The sequence below is a fragment of the Cannabis sativa genome, chromosome X (assembly GCF_029168945.1).
Source record: "Cannabis sativa cultivar Pink pepper isolate KNU-18-1 chromosome X, ASM2916894v1, whole genome shotgun sequence".
In the NCBI taxonomy this organism is placed as follows: Eukaryota; Viridiplantae; Streptophyta; class Magnoliopsida; order Rosales; family Cannabaceae; genus Cannabis; species Cannabis sativa.
The window spans coordinates 84,320,792-84,344,303 of record NC_083610.1 but is presented as its reverse complement, the minus strand read 5'-3'; the positions used below and the strand labels follow the sequence as shown (position 1 = coordinate 84,344,303).

Sequence of the window (23,512 nt, the reverse complement as noted above, 5' to 3'; positions counted from 1 at the left end):
ATGTCAATAAATGTAAAGCCTAAATTCAAATTTACTAAGCAACGTGTGACGTGCAATATGGCGTGTTTCCATTTCAAATCTATAGCTTATATCTTCCTATATATATACATAGGCACATATGGTTTGATAGGGATCGAGTTGATTTAAGGAAACAAGACAAAACCAATAGTATATATATCCTATAATATAAAGCAAAAATAATCAAGCAAAAACAACTTGATATGACTTGTAATAATTGTGTTATAATTATAAAAACAGAATTCCCACACGCAATTTCCTGCGAAAATTGTTATATATATAATTAGCCTTATTAGCTGGTCCTTTTTTCTTCTTCATATATACTTATAGATTCAATTCTTCTCTGACTATATAGATAATATGTGACATTTTCTTTCGCCGATCGAAGCCTGCAGCTGGAAAGAAAAGAAAAAAAAAACAAAATTTGACTTTCTTTTACAAGATGATTTTCCTATAGGAAAGACCACCAACTGTCACACACATATATATAAAACTACAAAGAATTATTATATATAGAAGAATAAACATATGGATACAGGCGAAGAGACAATATAATTAATTACGTATAAATAAGACCATTTCATCAGTTTGGCTGGATTTGAGATTGAAAGAACTTTAACGTGGTTCCTTCTAATAATATATATCTGACCCATTTGTCACGATTCACGAAAAGAAACAGTACTAGCTAACTTATGATCAGTGCAAAATTGGAAGTTTTCTCACTTTTTGCTTAATTAAATTGACCCATGTATTATTAAGTATATTATATATAGAGACCTATTATTGGCTATTCATTATATATAAAATATATATGTTATATATATATATACATGACGCGTTAGGTCAAGTGCTAGGAATAAAATTGGCCTAGCCTGCTGATCATGTTCATGTATTATTTTATTTATTTATTTGATGAAATTATTTATTTAATTTAATTTAACTTCAATGTTATTATAATCAACTAAGTACGTATATGAAAACGACCACTGTTTCTTTGCTTAGAAATCTCAATAATATTTGTTTAGAATGAAATTATTTAAACTGTCAATTTTGTGCCTTAAATATCTTGTGTAAGTCATTTTTTTTTCTTGGTAGCAAAAGAGAATCATCATCTTTGATTAGTTAAAGTTTATATATTAGAACTTTTGACTTGGTTATTCTAACTTTTTCCCAAAGGGTATATGTCAGAAATCAGAAAACCTTAAAAGGAGAAATGTATATGCATGTATGGAATACATGTAAGTATAGTAACTTATATAATTTTTTTTTGAGGGTGTAAATTATATAATAAGGACCATAATTAATTAAACCGATTGTGTTAACATATGTATACATTATAATTTTTATACATTCAGTATTTATTTCCAAATATAGATAGAGATGTCAATTGTTGGAAGCTTAAGATCATCAATGGCCTTTCTCAATTTATCTCTAAAGCCATTAATAATGCATATGATTCCATAAATTTATAGTTGTACGCATGGGTTGGTATAGTATTCATCATTTAATGAAGCCATTCCAACATTCATACCAATCAATTCGATGTGCCAGCAAGCATTTTCAGCTCAACAAATTAAAATAAACACTAGAAAATCCTAATAAAGTGATTCACATGTGTTGGAAATTTTCAATTATTTAATTACTGAGTTTGACAATAACAGCTAGCTAGCCTAGCTTAATATTATAAACTAACACATTAATATGACAAAAAATAATATAATAATAATAAGAATAATCTATTTGATATATAATAAATCATTATCAAATAAATTTCTATATCAAAGTGAGAGTAGGATTACAATAATCAATTTTTATACCCTACATCACAGTACTACACAACACACTTCTTCAATTACCTCTGTCTATCATTTATTTTAAAATCAATAAATATATATATATATTTTTCTTCCTTTAAAATGTTTCTTTGCTCTATTAATGAACAAAAGAAAGAATAGTAACAATAAAAATAAATGTAAAATGTAAATGTCACTCATCATATCATCTGAGTTTTTTTATTTTATTTTATCTGGACCCAAATACCCTCGCTTGGAATTTCTTGATGGACCACATGCAATAGATAATATCCGGATGGTGCAAGTGTACCCGAACCGGGTGTGGTTGCTTCAATTTGGTACGTTGATTTCCCTAAACTTGTAATTTTCTCCACCGACAATACCAAAAGCCTTTGATTCATTGAGAAAGAGTGTGTATTAAACGACGGCGCCACCACAGTCAACGACAACAAATTCTGTGCCACTGTTCCTCTTAAGATAAAACGAACGACAACCTTTTGCCCATACGACAACTTAGTTTGCGAACTGGGCAGTACAATCCTCGGGCGCAGGCTCGAAAACTGTGGATCCAAATACGAAGGACTAAACGCCTCTAATCTCAGCTCTGTCGGGAAAAGTACTCCGGTGAAGTTGTAGTAGACGTGAGGGTTACTTCCGCCGACGAGGACACGACCATCTCGGAGAAGCACAGCCGTGGAGTGATACATACGAAGAATTGTTGATGGGTTTTCGGTTTCGAATCGGGACCCGATTTTGTTATCGGGTCGGTAAACAACCGGGTTTAGAACAGGGTCCCTACCAAATTCCCATCCAGCAGTTCCGGACGAGCCTCCGTTTATAATCAAAACGTTGCCGTTTGGAAGCAATATCATATCACCCATGACTCTAGCAATAGGCATATCCTCCATGACCCAGTTCGGATTCGGGTCGGTTATTGTGATCCGGGCACAAGTCTTTAGAGCTGGAAGGAAATTATTCTTCGTTGCTTGAATATAAGAACCTCTCGGAGCACCACCACATATCAAAACCTCAGCTCCAATGGATTGTGCCTTTAGATTCTTCAGTGGAAGAAGAACAGCGGATCCAGTACTCGGGTAAGATCTCGGGTCACCACCCGGTATTTGTGGGTAGGATTTAACGACCCGGTTTTTCTTATAGTCCAATAATATAGCTCTGTTGTTGGCAAAGATGAAAAGGTTGCCATCAACATTGAGAAAAACAAATGGATATAAATTATTTTCTTCTCCTCTATCGTTTGTCTGAACTAAGAACGGTAAACTGTACAAGTGTTTAGCCGTAGAAGAAGCTTTTGGATAAAACTCGTAGTTGAACTGTCTCCGTCCACCGATGACGATCACTTGGCCGTCGGGAAGGATATGGTCAGTTGCATACCATCTACGTGCGGCGAGACCCAACGGAATCTCCGTCCAATCACAGTCACCCGATGAGCACGGCTTCATCATCCTGACCATTCGTTCTCCATCGTTGTAGCCACCAGTCTGGACGAGGGTCCCGTCGGTCGTCACTGAACCCGACGAGCACCACACATCGGTCTGAACCATAAGAGGTCGAAACGTGTTTGAAGCGACGTCGTATTCAACCGAGTGAGCTGTGCAGTCGTCCTTTAAAACGGTGTCGTTTGAATCGATACGACATTTTCCATCTGGTAAAGACAAGTTTGAAGCGCCGAAGTCAGTACGGTCAAAGATGACAACTTTGTCATTGCTGAGCAATTGCATGTGCATGGCCGTAATGCCTATGTTTGATTGCAAGAGCTGCCACCGTCCTGTGGCGGCTGCTTCTGCCGGAACCAGAGGTCCGGCGAAGCCTATGAGAAAGCAGAGGAAGGAAAGAATAAGAGTTGTCTTCATTATTTAGTTAATCTCTGAGTTGGGTTTCGGTCAGGGATAAGTATAAATTTGTAGTGATCTATCTCTCTGGCTTTTCAAGGCTGTCTCTATTTAAATCTTTTTGGGTCTGAATATAAAGGAAGAGGAAAAAGATAGAAGGAAAGAAAGAGAGAGAGGTTTTACCATATATATATATATGTATATATGTATATATGCTCATTACAAAAACGCGTAAGGGAAAAGATTAATTATATTTTGCTGTATAAGTTGAAATCTGACCAAATCTAGAGATTATTAAGATATAAGTATATTTACATTTAAATATGTTTACTTAGTTTTATTACGGTTGGGAGGCTGCTTTTCATGGCTTTGAAATATGTTTTATTTTGTTTGTTGAAAGTGATTTTGTCTCTTTTATTGTGAATATCTACATTATTTATCCTCTTACATGTATATAATATGAGAAATGTTAAAGATTAGATAGTTTCACTTGAAAAGATAATAAAATATATAAGCAATGGACTACGAGATAGAACTTCATTCATCTTATTTTAAATTCTAACACTAACTAATCACAAAATATAATTTACAAGTAGTGTACCAGTCACCACTAATTTAATGAGTAATAGCAATACTCATAATATTCTTAAGGCAAAAAGAACACGTTTGATCTAGTTAAGGAAACGACAGTGGATAACCTAGCTAGGGGATGTATGGAAATTACATCAAAACATCACCACATGAAAAAACCAAAAACATAGAGAAGAATATACATTAATAAATACATATATATAATTAGGTCAAGCTACATGATATCATATATAGACACGGGTTTTTTATATATATATATATAATATTTTAGTTTTCCAAAAAAAGCGAGGTACCTCTTGTTCACGAAGAAGGCTTTACTTTGTGTTTCAGAGTAACCCAGTTGGCTACAGACATTATTATATTCTATAGTACGAAAGTTTGACAACAACGTTTCGGTTTCAAATTACTGAATAAAAAAAATGTGATTTTTTCTTTTGGGTTCGACATTTTAACCAATTGGTACAGTAGTCTAAGTCCTTCCTAATAACCTATTTCTATCGAAGTAATGATGAAACTAAAATCATTGTCATGGAGAGGAGCTCATCACTTGTCAATTCCCTTATAGCTAGGCACTTCTAGTACACAAATTATTAAAAGCATCTTCATATAAAAAATAGTCTAATTAAGATTTTGGCCCCCTGAATTTTGATAAGTACCAAATCATACTCATGAACTCTTAAGGTCGTTAAAAACGCCATCTGAACTATTGAGATTGTTGAATTTAGGAATTTTTGTCTAATTTCATTCAATTTCACTATTTAAGTGATTGTTTATATAATAAATCATGCTCCCCGAACTTTGATATCTACCGAATCATGCTCCTCGAACTTTCACATGTACTAAATTATGGTCCCTGAATTTTCATTCATGTTAGACTTTTTTAATAAAATTGGAAAAGAATCCTTAAATCCAACACTCTTAATAGTTCAGGGTATTTTTAACGACCTTAAAAATTCAAGGGTATGATTTGGTCCATGTCAAAGTTCAAAAATCCTAATTAGCCTAAAAAATAATATATGTTGTATTGGAGAAAAAATAAATTACTGTATAAAACCTTTCGAAATACCCGATTTTATATTATTTATTTATTTATTCTAATAAAAATATTAATAACATAATTAATTGTTTTTTTTTTTCTAAAATAAAAATAATTGTTTTCTAGTTCAATACTTAAATGATTTTTTTTTTTTTAAAAAAATTATTATGATTTCAATTATTAATAATATTTTTACTTTTTTTTTTCCACCAAGCTTAAATAGTTTATTTTCATGCTTGTAAGTATTTTTAATTATTCCTTTTTGTTTTTTATCCATAATTTCAAATTTCATTATGCTTGAACAAAATTCTAGAAATTAATTTTTTGAAAAAACAATAATATAGTAGTAAATTTATTTTTAATTATTTTTTAATACTGTTGACAATATTTTTTATTTCTACTTTCCACTATCTCACGTGAAATAATTTTTTTAGCAAGATTTTCAGATTTTCCTTAAGTGACATAAACAAAATGTTGTAATATATTAAAATACTAGGAAATTAAGCTACGCTTCGCTCCAACTTCTGTAATCTTTATGTATATTTACTTATTCAGTGATATAAAATATAATATTCTGATGTGTGTATTATAAACAAATTAGTAATATTATTGAAATTAAAAACTAATTTATTATTTTTAAAATATATAAAAAGATAGTAATATTGTGACAAATATAGAAAATGATATAATTAACAAAGAAATTAATTTTAATGTATTTTTAAAATAAAATAAATTAAATGATAATAGTTTTTCGCTTTAATAAACTGGAATTATTTTTCAAAGACTATAGAAAATATTTTTTTTTTCTTCAATAAAAAAAAAATACTTTAACTACTGTTTATGAAAGTTTTTACATTTTGCTTTGTGGTTTCGTTTGAATATCTTCACCACAAAAGTAAATGTACTTGGATGACTGTAAAAGGGATTGCAAAATATTATTTACTTTTATAAACTTAAATAAGGGATTTATATAAAAATAAAGTTAGCGATAGAATCCTTCTATATAAAATGTTTAGATGAATTTTAATAAATTATGTAAATGTGAATTTTATACTTTAAATTATAATGATGAGAATTGACTTATGTTTCACGCGATTTTAATAATTTCTTAAAATTATATATAGAAAAATTAATTTATTAATTATGAATAAAATTTTAAGTGTAAAATTTATTATGTTTTATGAATAATATAAAATTATACAATATTCTTATAAATATCTTTTTTATATGTGATTAGCACAAATATTTATTATAAAAATAAAAGCGCACTTTGCATGAAGTTATTTATAATAATTAAAAGTAGTTAAAAATATAAATTTATTTTGAATGAGTCAGATATTAATAATAATTAATAAAATATATATATTATTATAGACTACACATTAGATAAATTTTAAAAATTATAAATAATTAATTAAAAAAAATGGCAATTTTTTTTATATATAAACATATAGATAATAAAATACATATTATTATAGAGTATAGATTATATGAATTTAATAAGTTTGATTTAATCGATTATCCCAAAAGGAGATTAAATATAATTTTGGGGTAAATTAAAATGGTAAAAAAAGATCAAAACTATAATGTAACAATACAAAAATTATCCATCTATTCGACCACAGTACATGTATTCGCAGAATCTACTTCACTATGGTTAAATATTTAAGATATTTAAACTCAAAAAACATGCATATTATTCCACCCATCCGACCGCAGAACAATATATCACAGAATCTTCTTTACTATGGATGAATGTTAATTATATTCAAACTCTACTAAGCACTAATAATTAATTAATAACAAAAAATTAGTGAATGTATATACATGTAACAAGTTAAAATCCGATCAACTCCAAATTATTCGGAACCTTGAAAATTAGCTCACAACCTACAATATAATGAAATACAACAAAATTAAAATTTTAATAATTTAACCTACTTACTAGTTATATCATTTATGAGTAACTAGTTACTAATGAGGACTAGTTAGTAATAAAAATATATGAATATGAATGAAAAAAAAATAACTAGTTACTAGTTAGTAAATTATATAATAAATTATATCTCACACTAATAAAATTTTAAAAATTTAATTTCTAAACTAATTAAAACTCTCCGATCTCATTCTCATTCACAATACAATGCTTAGAATATATACAATACAGCCAGGGGCGGAGCCAGGATAAAAATTTAGAGGGGGCCAAACTATATTATATATTAAGCGACAAATAGTTTAAAATATATTATTAAAATTAAAATATAGTATGTCTCTCTTGCATATCACGAAAATCATCTATAATTGAATCTATGCTAAATTTTTTAGCAAGTTTTTTTTAATATACACTAGCAAACAATCACTTAAAAATTCATTTTCTATCTTGTTGTGAAGTGTAGTCTTCATTTAAATTTTCAAATTTTAGTTTGACTTTTCTAAAGGAGCCACCATATAATAATTATTAAAAAGTTTAATTACAATATACTATAACTAAGATTTTATATTGCATATATATAAATGCTAGGGGGGCTATGGCCACTATAGGGAGACAAGTACGTCCGCCCCTATACAGTTATAATATTTTCATAAATACAATACATAATATATATACACAATACAAAATATATATATACACACATATTCAATAAAATACAAATATATACATCTATACTACATATTAAGGTCTAAACTTTTACCTTATAAGAGTAATTCGACGACCAATTCTGATAAAAATTCGACCACCATGCACATACACAACAACATAATGTTAATAATATGGAAAAACTCTAAAAAAATTTACAAAACAAAATTAAAACAATGTGCATTACTAATATGAATAAAAATCATATTTATACCTTAATAGACGTTGAGATTCAATATTTTTTCCATTAAATTGGTGGTCGGAGTTGTAACAACTACTTTATTTCTATGGCTTCAGTTTATAGTGAAAAAAGGAAAAAAAACATCGCAACTTTTTGATTGTATAAGTTTAGGTATCGAAAATAGAAGATTGTAAAAAAAATGGCTCAAATGGTGCAAAAATAGTGGAGATACGGTAATTATTTGAAGTAGTTGGTGAGGGTTTTGGTCGTGTTCTCTAATTTAGCTGGCTGCTGTGTTTTGTGCTGAAGAAGAAGTGTGAAGAAGAAAGTTGAACAAGGTTTGTTAAATAATCATAGGGCGCCGATTACGGTTATTTATAATACACGTGTCGATATATAATATGATGTCGGCTATTTTCAAATAACCGACGCCATGAGATTTTTTTGGCATTCTTTATTTTTGATTCTAAAACATTGCCTATAAATGTAATTTTACACTCTTTAACTTTCCTTAGAGAATTGTAAAAAAAAAATAACTTCTAAAATCCCATTTTATAATAGTGCACCAACAACTTTTTACTTTGAAAACAGAAGTAATAGGACGTCTGTTACTTCGATTCTTAATTATATAATCGAAGTAATCGACCTATGTAAGGATTATTCTTATTAGCTAATCAATATATAGTATTTGAAATTGCTTAACTAAGGATAACCAATTTATATAGCCCATATTTGCTGGCTATGCTCTATAAGAATATCTCAATAATAATTAAGACTTTGGTAGTATTTGATTTCAGTGTGCTTTATTAATTATACAAATACAAGATTAAAAAAAAAAGAAAAAAAATAATGTATGCAACCTTGACGGCCTGAGCACATTATAGGAATATTTTGTAATAGTTCTGTTCTATACGAATATATTAATTTTGATTCTACTGTAGATATATAGCAACAACAACTTCAAACTGATGTTAATTTTGTTTGTGTCAGTGTATATTATTAATGACAACATTAAAACAAGACTACTCCAAATCACATTATTAGTTAATTTTGGCATCAATAATTTCTACTGACATCAATACGTACTCAATTTTGTTATGTACTAAGTACTATGATACTATTACTATCTAAAAAGTAAAAGTAGATACTGTACCAAATAATAAGTCCAATATATATATGACATCGATCGCCATTCTCACTAATATTCTTCTCTTCTTATAAAAATCTAACTTGTATTGGGTTAAATGTCATATAATTTTATCATCAGTTGTTTGCGTTTAGCTTTTTTTAACGATCTTCACAAATATTATTGTTGACTGTACTTCCTATTAATTTGACTGTTTGCTTGAGATAGAGAATAATGGACATTAATTGTAAAGCTTTTTGTTATGTTAGTCTCCTAAATATTTGTTTGTCCCTTGAATTGTGTCAGTATCAGATATGATTTTTATTGGAACTTTGCACCTTCAATTGTAATTTTTTCTTTTATATATATATATATATGAGAGGTGTCGATGCTAATTGACATTGACAATGCATCGACTTAATCGGTTCAATATTATTTCAACCTGGGTTTAAATTATCCTATCTCAAGTCTCTTCTATGTTTCGATTAAAGTTGCCTATGTAATTACTTCGTTGGTAAGACTTTTATTTTAAACATTATTAAACCCATAGTTTTACTTTAAATATTATTTTTTTTTTCAAACTTTACATTCATACATACTTTAATAAATTTTTTTATTTTATTTTAACAAAATTGATGTCTTGTTATTTTTTTGGTTAATTTATAGGGAAAAAAACAAAAAAATACAAAAAAGGAAAAAAAATTACAAAAATACTTTGGGCCGGCCCATTAAACATTTATACAGTCCACATACAAATATTTACAAAAATACCACATGCACTAAGCCTTCAAATTGCATGGAGCGAACCATGAAGATGAAAATACGCGCTCGTTTCAAAACCGCAAAACAACCAAAATGAAACCAAAACGAGAAAAATACAACTATTAATTCTGGCAAAATCAATTAGAAAAGAATACCTGCAATGATCTAAACTGAAAATGACGAAAAAAATCGAAAAACTTGTGAAGAACCGAAATTACACATTTGTTTTCTATTTTATTCGATCAAAATAACTCCCCCTAATATCGAAATCTATATTCATGAAATGTAGATCTGTAACAAACAGATCTGGAGCTCCCACTAAATCCAAAACAATGTATGATGTGAAAAATTTAAAAAAAAATCTCATGAATAATACATCTACGTTATATACAGTTGCATTTTGATTTATTTTTTGTTTTGGTTGCCTTATAGTTGCATTATCGTTTTATGATAGTTTATATATTATGCAAGAATTTAATTTGATGGGGACTAAGAAATAGTAGTTATACATAGTAAGTTTTGTGCAAATAGTTGCATATTAATTTTATAGTGAAATAACATATGCAAGTAGCAAAACTATAACAAAACTACAAAACAACTGTATGCAAGTGCAAATAGTTGTCTTATAGTTGCATTATCGTTTTATGATAGTTTATATATTATGCAAGAATTTAATTTGATGGGGACTAAGAAATAGTAGTTATACATAGTAAGTTTTGTGCAAATAGTTGCATATTAATTTTATAGTGAAATAACATATGCCAGTAGCAAAACTATAATAAAACTACAAAACAACTGTATGCAAGTGCAAATAGTTGCCTTATAGTTGCATTATCGTTTTATGATAGTTTATATATTATGCAAGAATTTAATTTGATGGGGACTAAAAAATAGTAGTTATACATAGTAAGTTTTGTGCAAATAGTTGCATATTAATTTTATAGTGAAATAACATATGCAAGTAGCAAAACTATAATAAAACTACAAAACAACTGTATACAAACTAAAATACAGGAAAAACTCTTTGAACATCAACATCCATGATAAATCTCATTGTTACCCATTGATGATATAAAAATGGGACTGACCAGGTTAATCTAATCTATTAGCTTTGCCACATTCACTCATAAATCTTAATCATGTTTGTCCTAATACTTTTCTAATATAAAACATGCTGCATGGAAAATATGAAGCTTGATCTGGTGATTTTCTTTAGTAGGATATGTATTCAATTTAGTGACTAAAAAATTCTTGATTAAATAAATTTTAAATTTTCATACTTATTCTAATCAAAATTAAATTAATAACAATTTATATCTAAATTCAATTTTATTGTGATTAAATTCACATTTGGTTACATGTGACTGAAAAGTTTGTTTGTACTTTTTGTGTATTACAGAGAAAAAAGTAAGAAATTATTATTATTTTTTTTGGTAAGAGAAAAGTAAGAATTATTATTTGAATAGAAACTGATATGTATGGTTCAATACACATGATGGTAGTTGTGAAAAATTACTCATAATATTAATGTGTATAGTTGTAGAGTAGTAGTACGTATATAATATCCATGCAATTAATTACTCTCATCTGACACAGTTTTTACTTTTTTTTTTTTTTAATATTTTAACTCAAACTAGGAATTATTATATATATGTATATTATTATGTCAAGCATGGCAATTATAACAACTTGGACCGACAGTAGAGGATGATCAGAAATTTGAAGCACACATTTCAAAAATATTTACTATTCGATCTGAATAAATATAAATATAAATTTACCTGTTTTGGACATTTTCTAATATAAAAACTGAAATAAAATTAAAAATAAAAAGAAAAAAAGAAAAAAAGAGAGTGAAATGATGGATTGATTGATAAAAAATGAAAAAAGAGAGGGAAGAGAGTAGGATTTGATTGATGATGGATGGAATGATGAGTAAGTGGTAAATGTGTAATAAAAATAAGTTTGTAAGTATAAATGTAGTAATAGGCGTGTGAGGGTAATTATGTAATAAAGTGTGTAAAAAGGATTTTTCATGTAAAAATTTCTAATTTATAGTTGTATTTTTATTATTTTATAATTATTATATTGTTGTTTTTTACGGTATTGTTTAAGTGTTTTATAGTTGTTTTTCTGTTATTTTTATGTATTTTTTTTTTGTAAAGTTGTTATTTAGTTTATGTTCATTTTTTATCGTGTACATTTTCTGATTATTCTAGACAATATTTTATTGTATATATGTGTCTTTGTTTTATTATTTTTATGTTATTAATCAGTTTATAATTATTTTTTAACTATTACTAACTCAAAAAAAAAAAGAAAAAAAATTAAAAAAATAAAGTTGTAACAACAAATTATACATGAAAATAAAAATAATGTAATAATACAAAAAGATAAATCAATTTATCAAAACTATGTAAAAAAAATCGTAATACAAAAACATATTGAGGAGTTGATATTATTTTGCTTATTGTAATTAGGTCAATATTTTGTTACTAATATGTTACTTTGTAGTTATATTTTTGTTGTTTATAATTATTTTCATCTTGTTTTGTTAAATTGTTGTAGAATTGTTTTTTAGTTATTTTAAGAGTTGTCTTATATTTTACTAAAACATAATATTTTTGTAATTTTGAAACTTTAAACACAATATTTTCGTAAAATTAGTATAGTAAAAATGTAAAAAATTCTACGTGACAATATTTTATGCAAATCTTCACTTATTTTACAGTACTTTTGTAAGTTCTTCTAAAATTATTATGCTTATCCTAGAAAGAAAAATAAAAAAAGGGAATAGTGTCACATGGGCCAAACAGAATTTTCAGGGAAGTAAAGTCTTGCTTTTTTATATATTCTAGCTTTTCTGCTTTGCTTGCTTTGTTATGATATAAATAACTAATAAAGTAATTAATTAAAGGAACCCGATTCTTAATGACCTAAACCTCACTACAGCCAGGTCATTTTGTTTTTGATTAACTACCAAAATTAATTAGTTCCACACTCTTAATTGATAAGACTAGTTGGCCCTATACTTTAAGCTTCAGGATAACACTTGCAAGAGAGGTTTTTTAGTATAAATCAGTCGTTATACTTTGATTTGTGTCTAATTAATTATGATCATTTTCACATGGTCTTATATGTCTTTTGGATATTCTCAGATTATATGAAAAAAAAAAAAGAAAAACAATTCTACTACCATGTGTTTTCAAATAATATTTATCTAGTATTTTATATTTTTGAAATTGCTCATATTTAATATATCCTGAATTTAAATTTCAATAAAATTTTATGAGTTAATTGATCAAACTACTGTTAATTATATATAATAAAATAATTAAATTTGAATTTAAAATTAATTTAAAACTTATATAGTTGAAGATAGTTTGATTATAATGATTAAATTTGAATTGAGAGTTCTAAATATATATAATTTAAAAATATAAATATACTATATAAATATTATTAGAAAATACATGCTATTTGTATTTTTATAAAAGTATTAAAAAGCTTTTTCTGGTTTCATTAAAATAAAATAATAAAAAAAGAAATATTAAAAGGCACTTGTAGTATTTAATACTCTCTAAAATATTATATTACTATTGATAAAATTAAATATTGAGTCTTATATAATTTAAATAAATAACTATAATGTGATATCATTAACTATATATGCAAGGTATTATCCATCTCACCATAGTTTTACCACTAGTGTCTAAGGGTAACTCTAATGAGAGTTGCCTATATAGTTGATGAAAAAGGAGGTGGGCTATAGTATGATGTGGCAGGAGAGAAGAGAAAAGTAAAGGAAAGACTTCAAAAATAGCATTGGTATCCCTTTATTTTTAATTAAAAAAATAGGAAAAATACAATTGATTAAAAAATTAGAAGTGTGTTAAGTGGGACTAATTGGACAACTAACACCATTGGAAATGATAAATTTACTAAACTAACAATGTGAAATATTAAATTTTACAAAATAACCTCAATTAAAAAGTAGTCACATCATTTTTAGTTATATAAAATTATATATCACATAATTGACAATTATAATTAATTATGTAGATATAATAATCTTAACCAGGCAGGGTCGGCCTTAGGCATAGGTGGACTAGGTCCGCACCTAGGACCCACTCATTTTAGAGGCCCAAATAAAAAAAATACATTTTAAAAAATATACATATTATTTTAATTATTTTTAAAAATATCATTCATCTTTATAGTAAAGCCCAAAAATATTTTTTTTGTCTATGATCCATTTCAACTCAGGATCAGTCCTGCCTGTAGAAATTTTATTATGTTTATATAATTAATATGTTAAATTAAATTCTCTTAATTTATCCTAAAGGAAATTATGTAGATTTAATTTAATAGTTTTATCATAAAGTATAAAATTTGAAACATTTACAAAATAATTAAATGTTTCACACATTTCATTGAGATAGAAATATTACACTTTAAGCTTTTTTATAAATTGTTTAAATCTATCATAATCTACATCTAAATATAATATTATTAAATTAAAAATTTAACCCACAAGCAATTTTTGTTTGATAAGATTTCATATTTAAGCCTCTTTATACATTAGTAAAAACATGATTCATTTAAACATCAAAACTATATATTAATAATTATGTAATTTTATTACATCACTATTCATAAATTTTTACAGAACTATAGTAGAAATTTCCAAAAATTTATTCTGATAACTTCATTTAGAATGTACAAATTTTTATTGTATATTAAGAATCATAAATCACACTTCAGTATCACTAATAAATTTTCAATTTATTTTGTATGAATTCATTCTAATATAGTTAATGTGATTATTAACACATACTGGATTGTTATTCTACATTCATAATTTCTTATAAGGTTTACAAACAAACTTAAGGAAGTCAGTAATTGTGAGTAAATCTTATCCACAGACAAGATGATTCCCACGTCTAGAAATTTAAAGAATAAGCAATATAGTAGTGGTTTTGTTTTAAAATTATCAAAGACCTTTATGTTCCAAGCTTCTTTAGAAACTTGATTTAGAAAAATATTTAAAGGTCTTTCCAACAAAATAATTTCACTCATAAAGATATGCAAGTTCAATTTGACAATTAAAAACGCGTTATTAATAAAAATTTCTCTACATTATAGCACAAAAAATTATGGAACATATCTCCATAAATAGAATAAATGTTAATAAATGGTAGAGATATTCATTACAATTGATTTTACTAACTTTATTTAGAGCTTGTGTGACTTGCATTAAGAAAAGTATACAACAAGCTAAAATAGTGCACATTAGAATTCTGTCATATTAAAAATCATACAAGTCAATTAACACCTGTAGATATGAACTCGTATTTTTCAAAAAAAAAAAATCATCTCATTTATTAATGATTACTTACATAAATTATATCTCTACAAAAGCAAAAAAATTTAAATCTTAAGTAGAGAAATATTACAATTTCATATTAAGATAGTGAAATCAAATATAGATGGAAAATATTACATTAAAATTTGTGAGTATGGTGTATGGATAAACTCCCAGTCTATTTGTAAAATTTCTTAAAAGCATGGATTCATTGCCCGATACATATGCCTGGTACACCCAAATAATAGTGTGACATATTTAATAAACTAAACATTGGGCTGGAGTCTAGCAAACTCCAAACTTTCCTAAATTTTTGTCGGTTGATACTTTTCAATGGGAGTGTACATATCGGATCGTGTTCTAACCAAAATTGTTTCTCAAACGTATTTTAAGTTGTGATAAGGCTAGAACCCGACTTTATGACATGTACACATTTTAAAAATACCCGTATACTAGTTAGAGTACATTTGTCATAGGATAGATCTTGGCCCAAATACCATAAATGAGTATTATCCATCTCACAACAGTAGAATTGTGTAATTAAGAATTGACTTAATCAGTGAAAGCAATTGATCTAGGAACCTAGTTTCTAGAAACGATCATTTATTTTCTTAAACTTTCACCGCAAGTATTTTTTTTTTTTTGAACAATGAACAAATTAAATTTCATTGAGAAAAAAATTAGTGTTGAGTATTTCACCACAAGTATTAGATTATTATGATTCACAACAACTTTTAAGTTTAATGGTTATTAAGAATTCATAACTAATCATTTATAATTTACAAGTCATTGATAAAATTCTAATAAGTCATATTGTTATTTAGTAATTGCTTACAATTCTAAATTACATGCATATTTTTAGTGATTATATTATGTACAATAAGAGTTCAGCTACAATGTATTAATTTTAGACACAAATTAAACTGTGGAATGCAAAGAATTAAAATTATTGTACAATATGCCATGAATGAAGAAAATATCCTAAAGAATAATAGAGTCTATCTTTAGTAAAGTTGCCTAATAGGGTGGAGAACGTTAATTAAGTATTGGTTTTTTTTACCAATAAATACTCATTAGGCAACATGGAGAAACATAAAGATATAAAACAATTGTCATTGCTAAGAAGTTCATTTTGATCTAAGAATCAATAACAAAGGAGATTTACAGGTCTCACTTATCTTTATAAAAGATTCTACTATGGTAACCTTGACATTTGTTGCTCGTTTCAATTCATTAATCAATTCCAAACAGTGAACTAGAGGAGAATGTATACATACTACTATAAAGATTTTCCTCTAATAGTGGTGAACATATGTAAGCTTAAAAAGTCTACCGATTAAAATAAATTTCTCACAATTGGTATTTTATCTTGTCATCTTTTTCTTTAATTTTGAAAAGAGATATGAATTAATTATATACCAGAAGGTCAGTGGGAGTAATATTTGTTTTATATATAGACAATATGTTACTTGTAAATAATGATAAAAGTTTTCTATATAAGGTGAAACAATTCATATATATCTCAAATTATAATTTTGAGATAAAAATATAAATAATGTATATAATTTTAATTAATTAGAGAGTAGCCACAATATCTCTGATTAAATAAAATTATGTATTATTCATTTCATGTTACTTTTATCTTTAACTGTGATAATTAAATTCAACTCAAACTAGCATCTGAAAATAGATTTAGAATGAAAATAAATTAAGAACATTCTTTTGCTTCTATTGTTAGAAGCTTAATGTATGTCTAAAAGTCTAAATAAGATTTTGCATTGTATTTGTTTTAGGAATATTAAGTAGTATCAGTATAACTTAAGTTAAGACCACTTTATACAAAATGATGAAGTATCTTTCATGAGATACATTAAATATTACTTTCATACATATTTTATTAAAATGAATTGAGATTCTGGAAATATAGTTAACCACTTACATTCCAACTTCATTGTTATATTGATAAATTATCATGTGATTACGTCTTTAAAATTACCAATAAGTTGTATCGTGGAGAATTTATTATTTTCATTATAGAAATTCGATTCGTTTATTGTTTTGAAGGTACATCTCGTATGGTGTTTTATAGAGTTTTATACTAGGCCTAGAGTTCAGAATTATATTTCAGGCCATTAAGATCAAATTTTGCGACAAATTTAGCTACAGTATTTATGGCTAAGAACTATAAGTAGAGTACGTACTAATCGAAGTTAGCATATCGATATTAAGTATTTAGCCATAAAGAGGCGTGATAAGTGGTCATTAAGTGCACATTGTTGAATTGGGTGATCACATATCCTTGATTAAACGTATGATGCAACACAAATTTAAGGATCGTAAATTAAATATGAGATTCAGTTACCCATAGGTAGTTTTCATTTGTACAACTAAAATAATTCAATGAAATTTTAATTTCAATATTTTCACATATTCATGTGCACCTTAATTTCATATGAGAAAATTATCATAAGATGACCTGAACAAACATAAGGTTTAGGGTTTATTCGTTTAAGTACATTATCACATAAAATACATTGTTATATAGTAAATATATTATAATACATGGAAGATAATACACGACATATTATGAGGACATATCACTATGATTCATATGTTTATTATACAATGAGGAACATTGGGTTTGAATGTTTTAGTCTAGATACTGACCAAGTGGCAGAATATTAGAATATTTTCTAATTTTAGAATAAAATAAAGAATTAATTTTGAGATAGATGAATATAAAATTGAATTTAGACAAAATTAATTAGGTGATATTCTATATATGGTCAGATTTTGATATTCATTACCTGATTTGATTTCTTAATCAATTGTCAAAATATTCTGACAATTAATGTGACGTAAATACTGATGGAGTATCTCACTTATAAATATAGGTTTTCGGTTCCCGAGCTCTTCACTCATTCTGTGCAAATAGCAAAATTCTATCTAAAAAGAGTTAAGAGAGTGTAGGAAATTATTCCTAATATAACCCTACACACAGCAATGATATAATCAGAAAACAAGGTCAAAACTGACCTTTAAACCCAGTAAAAGACAATGTTGACTCCTTCTGATTTAAACCCGAAACGACAACCACATATCCAAGGCTACAAGTCGTTTTATTTATCCTGAACCCTAAAACACATATCAGATATATATACTCTTTTAACCAAACACACAACCCAACCCCTTAATTGAAAAAACCCTAACCGTTAGTCATCTCCTTCATGGTTCTTCTCTGAAGAACACTAAGGCAACAATATTATTACCTCAAAAATACCAGAAATCAACCCCAGAAAATTAACCCTTCTCAGTCCGAATCAAAACCCAGAAAAACAAACATAAATCAGATACAATATAGCAGTAAAACAAAAAAGAAAAATGGAGAAGAAGACACCAAATTTTTATAGAAGTTTCTCAAAATATTGTGTTGGGTACGTCCTCTTTGAGCTCGCCTCGTTTCACTATGGATCTTCAATGATCAAGAGATTACAATGGCTAGGATTCCAAATCACAGGTACGATTGGTAATTCGAAATATTTACAGTGTTTTTACTCTTCTCTTTTCTCTCTGTTTCTCTCAAAAATCAGTACTGATGTTGTTTTCTTCTTTCTTGTGCATGAACAACTCCCTCCTGAGTTTTGGATCTTTGAGCTGTAACTAGGGTTCCAAGGCATACCCACTATAAGCCTCTTCCATGAACTCACCACTGATTTTGTTGCTCTGTATTGATCTGGAGTTGTATTCGGATTTGTGTTTTTCTCTCTGTGAACAAATCTGGTTGTTACTGTTATATTGCTCTGATTTTTGTTGTTCTCTACTGGTTTATATATATGTTGTAGAAGAGAGCATAGTTAGGAGAGTTAGTTACAAACTGTTAATAGACTTTGTAACTAACTTAAATACTTTGTCTAGGTTAATAGAGGCCGAAGGCCACCTTAATCTTTTTACTGCTTGTAATCTCTGTGTATTTGTAAATCTGAATAGTGTGCAAGAATATGGGGATTTATTTCAACAGAGAGCGAGGAAGCCCAAATTCTCTTATCAAACCTATCGCCGAGATTGAAGCTCAATCATTAATAGCTGGAGATATTTCAGTCCTTTCATCGCATATACGATTTCTATATATATATATTTAATTATTCCGATTTACATTTCATTTTCATATTATATTAATTCTAACAGTTACGCCTCCCGTGTTGATCCTATATCATACATCTGTTCTATATAAAATGTGGTTATAATATAATAGAGTTCTTAGTTTATGAAAAATTATTGGTGACTTTTTTTTTAAATAAAAAAAATAACAAATTATTTTTAAATTTTGATATTTAGAATTAGTACTTAAATTTTAAATATTATTTTAAATTAAATTTGAATGTTTTAATAGTTTAACCAGATAAGCATTTTTATTAATTTCGAAGATAAATTTAGGACGAATAATAATTTTTTTTTTAATTACTATTACAAAGTATAATAATAATTTTTGTTTTTATTTAAATCACCATTATGCTTTCAAATTTCAATGATTATTACTACATTAAATATTCTTAGTTTTAAAATTATGATATTAAAAAAAACTAAAAGTTAAAATAAAATTAATATACCTAATTTGAAATGTAACATATATAAATGTATTTATATTAAGTAGACATTAAATTAAGGACAGAAAATGTCTTGACAATTTTATTCGATTAAATATAAAAATCATTACACTATATATTCGACTACATATACAGCTTAATTTTGTCGAATATTATATTACTACTAATCAACAAATTAATTAATACTTCATCCAACATTAAACTTTTTTTTAACTTATAACACACAAAACGTAAGAAAAGAAATATAGCAGAGACCTTGGTCGTACTAATTAATTAATTAGCCGATGTGGACCCAAATACCTTGGCTGGGAAATTCTCCATTAACCACAAACAAGAGATAAAACCCTGAAGGAGCAAGATTAGCCGAAGATGGTGTAGTAACCTCCACTTGGTACACCGTTCCTCCTAAACTCTGCACTTGTGCTGTGGGAGTAAGTACCAACAATCTCTGATTCATCGAGAATGAGTGAGTATTAAACGACGGAGAAACCATTGTCGTTGAAATCGATTTAAGGTTAACAATACCCCTCAGCCGGAACTGAATTGTAAACTTCTGTCCATAACTGAGTTTGGTTTGAGGTGCTGGTATAACTATTACGGGTCTAAGAACTGGTCTCTCCAAATAAGATGGAGTGAAAGCCTCTAAGCTTAGTTCTGTCGGGAAAAGAACACCGGAGAACTCGTACTTGTCATGGGGATTGCTTCCACCGATGAGAACGCGGCCGTCGCGGAGGAGAACGGCTGTGGAATGGTACATTCTTGGAATTGTGGTTGGTCTTTGAGTTTCGAATCTTGACCCGATCTTATTATCGGTTCGGTAAAGAACCGGGTTTAAAACCGGGTTTCTACCGAACTCCCAAGAAGCTGTTCCAGCTCCAGCTCCGTTTACAATCAAAACGTTGCCGTTTGGAAGCAATATCATGTCTCCCATACACCTTGCTAATGGCATAGTCTCCATGACCCAGATAGGATTCGGGTCGGTAATTTTGATCCGAGCACATGTATTCAATGCTGTAATAAACTTCCCTTTTGCTGCTTCGGTATAAGATCCTTTAGGTGCTCCACCACAGACCAAAACTTCAGCTTCAACATTCACAGCCTCAATATTATTCAACGGTAAAAGAACAGCTGACCCAGTGCTCGGGTAGGATCTCGGGTCCCCACCTGGTATTTGTGGGTACGTTTTCACCACCTTGTTATTCACATAATCCAACAATATAGCTCTGTTGTTAGCAAACACGAATAAGTTCCCATCAACGTTGACAAAAACAAAGGGATATAGATTGTTCTCTACTCCCTTATCGTTAGTGTCAGCTAAGAATTGTAAATCGTGGACATTCGGGTCAGTCGTTTTTGGATAGAACTCGTAGTTGAATTGTTTACGACCACCTATGATTATTTGCCTGCCATCTGGCAATACTTGATTGGTTGAGTACCAACGACTCTTAGCCAATCCAAGGTTAACCTCTTGCCAATCACAATCAGCACTACCACCACAAGGCTTGAAAAGTCTAACTCTTCTTTCTCCTTCAAATGATCCACCGGTTTGGACTAGCGTTCCATCAGGCATAACCGAGCCAGAAGAGCACCACACGTTGGTTTGTACAGTGAGTGGTCTGAATTTGTTGGTCATGACGTTGTACTCAACTGAATGTGCGCTGCAGTCTTTGGCCCCAGCAGGGCATTTCCCAGGTGCCAATGATATGTTAGAGGTGCCGAAGTCAGTTCGGTCAAACATGATGACACGGTCGTTGTTGAGAAGCTGCATGTGCATGGCCGAAATGCCAATGCTTGGTGTCAAGAATTTCCACCGGCCACCGGCTGCATCGGTTGTAAATGGTAATAAGATACCGAAAATGAAAAGGATAATGGGAAAGACCATGTAAATCGCACTATTGAGATTCATTATATATTGCTTATTAGCACTTGATTGTTTCGATTCTTTGATTTGTAGATGATCAGATGAGTTTGTTTTTGGGTGATTTGACACAACCAATACCGCAAGTATTTATAGGGTAATGTCTATGTGTGTTTTAAATGATTTCTGGTGAAGTCAGATAATTGACAATTGAGTTAGGAGAATTTCAAATATAATTTTTAATTAAGATAAGCTTAGGATATGGCTTTTCATATATATCGTTGGATTATATTTAATTATGTTTGTTATATCAATTCTATATGTATTTATTTTTGTTGAGACAGGTCTGGTTGTGATATGATGATGATTGCTTTAGTATTCTCCTTTTGTTTTTAATATTATTATTAATTTTAATACAAATGTTTAATTATAGCACGATTGGAATGAAATTGAAGAATGATTCTTTGTGCGTGAGGATTGTTAATTAGTAAACTTATATTGCTGGTTTTAAATACAAAGTATGGGGCCATATATATATTAATAAGTTAGCATTTTATTTGCATACATATATATAGGTCTTCTATATTACTTTTAAAAATAAAATGAACTATATAATTTATTGCACTTGTAGATTATAAAAATAAGTAGTTGCTAAAAGTCTGGCAAAATAATAATTTGATAAATAAATTTCTAGTCGAGCCATTTTTACTAGTATTGTTAGGGGGCATGATTGTGTTATTTTGTGTGACATATTAGAATTCGATATTAAACTGTCCTTAAAGTGCCAAATAAACATATCAGTGTGATCCGATTAAAATATCTATATATTAATTTGTAGGAAGAAATTGATCATCATTATTATCTATATATAATAATTAGTGTCATATACATGTATAATTAAGTTAATTATTATGTAAACTAAAGTCAAAATTTTATTTCAAATGGGTTTTGAATTTACAAGACTGGTTTAATTAGTTGGACTTGTAAAAGTAGATTTTTGGATTGAAAAGCTCTAGATCTCAACTTCTTAAAGAAAGCTTCTTAGAAACCGAAAAACAAAACAGAAGTCCAGCTAACAAAAGCCTACGTACATATAATTACGTAATTAACAAGCTAGGAAACATTGACCTATATATTATGTGGAGGAGAATCTTAAAAGACATTGAGGGTGATTAACACTTTTTTTTTATAATATTGCTATTAGTATAATTAAGTTTTTATATAATTTAAAAAAAATAATATTTAAAGAATATCACTTACTAATGGTAGCACCACCTAATAATGCTCATTGTGTATAGTTACATATATGAACTAATTACTTATTAAAAGAAAAAAGAAACTATAATAAATAACTGCATTTATATGGAATGTGTGCATTCGTATTTTAACACAGTGAAATCAATTGAAAGCCTCTCTATTTACGTGTGTGTATATATACAGTGAAAATTTAGGGTAGAACCTAGGGTTTTGTCCTTATACTACGGGGAAATAAATTAAACTAGTGAAAATTTAGAAAAAAATGAAATGTAGATATTATCCTTGCAAGGAGTTGTAGCAAATTATTATGTCCACACTATTTATTTTTTTTTTCTTTTTATGAAAATTTCAATACTTTTTGTTTTAATCACAATTTCAATACTTTATTCATACTTATATTACAGTATTGTTCATTCTTGTAAGAGTGCACGAG

General features: G+C 28.1%; 2 protein-coding genes across 2 annotated transcripts; both read right to left on the bottom strand.

The window, feature by feature from the left end:
* Window positions 1-1,764: 1,764 nt before the first annotated feature.
* Window positions 1,765-4,055, bottom strand: LOC115701513 (aldehyde oxidase GLOX1). The gene has a single exon (XM_030629330.2). The coding sequence runs from the start codon at window positions 3,680-3,682 to the stop codon at window positions 2,036-2,038; it is 1,647 nt and encodes a 548-aa protein (XP_030485190.1). The 5' UTR covers window positions 3,683-4,055; the 3' UTR covers window positions 1,765-2,035.
* A 15,964-nt stretch (window positions 4,056-20,019) lies between these two features.
* On the bottom strand, window positions 20,020-22,106 carry LOC115701503 (aldehyde oxidase GLOX). Its single transcript, XM_030629320.2, has one exon. The coding sequence runs from the start codon at window positions 21,868-21,870 to the stop codon at window positions 20,242-20,244; it is 1,629 nt and encodes a 542-aa protein (XP_030485180.2). The 5' UTR covers window positions 21,871-22,106; the 3' UTR covers window positions 20,020-20,241.
* Window positions 22,107-23,512: the final 1,406 nt, after the last annotated feature.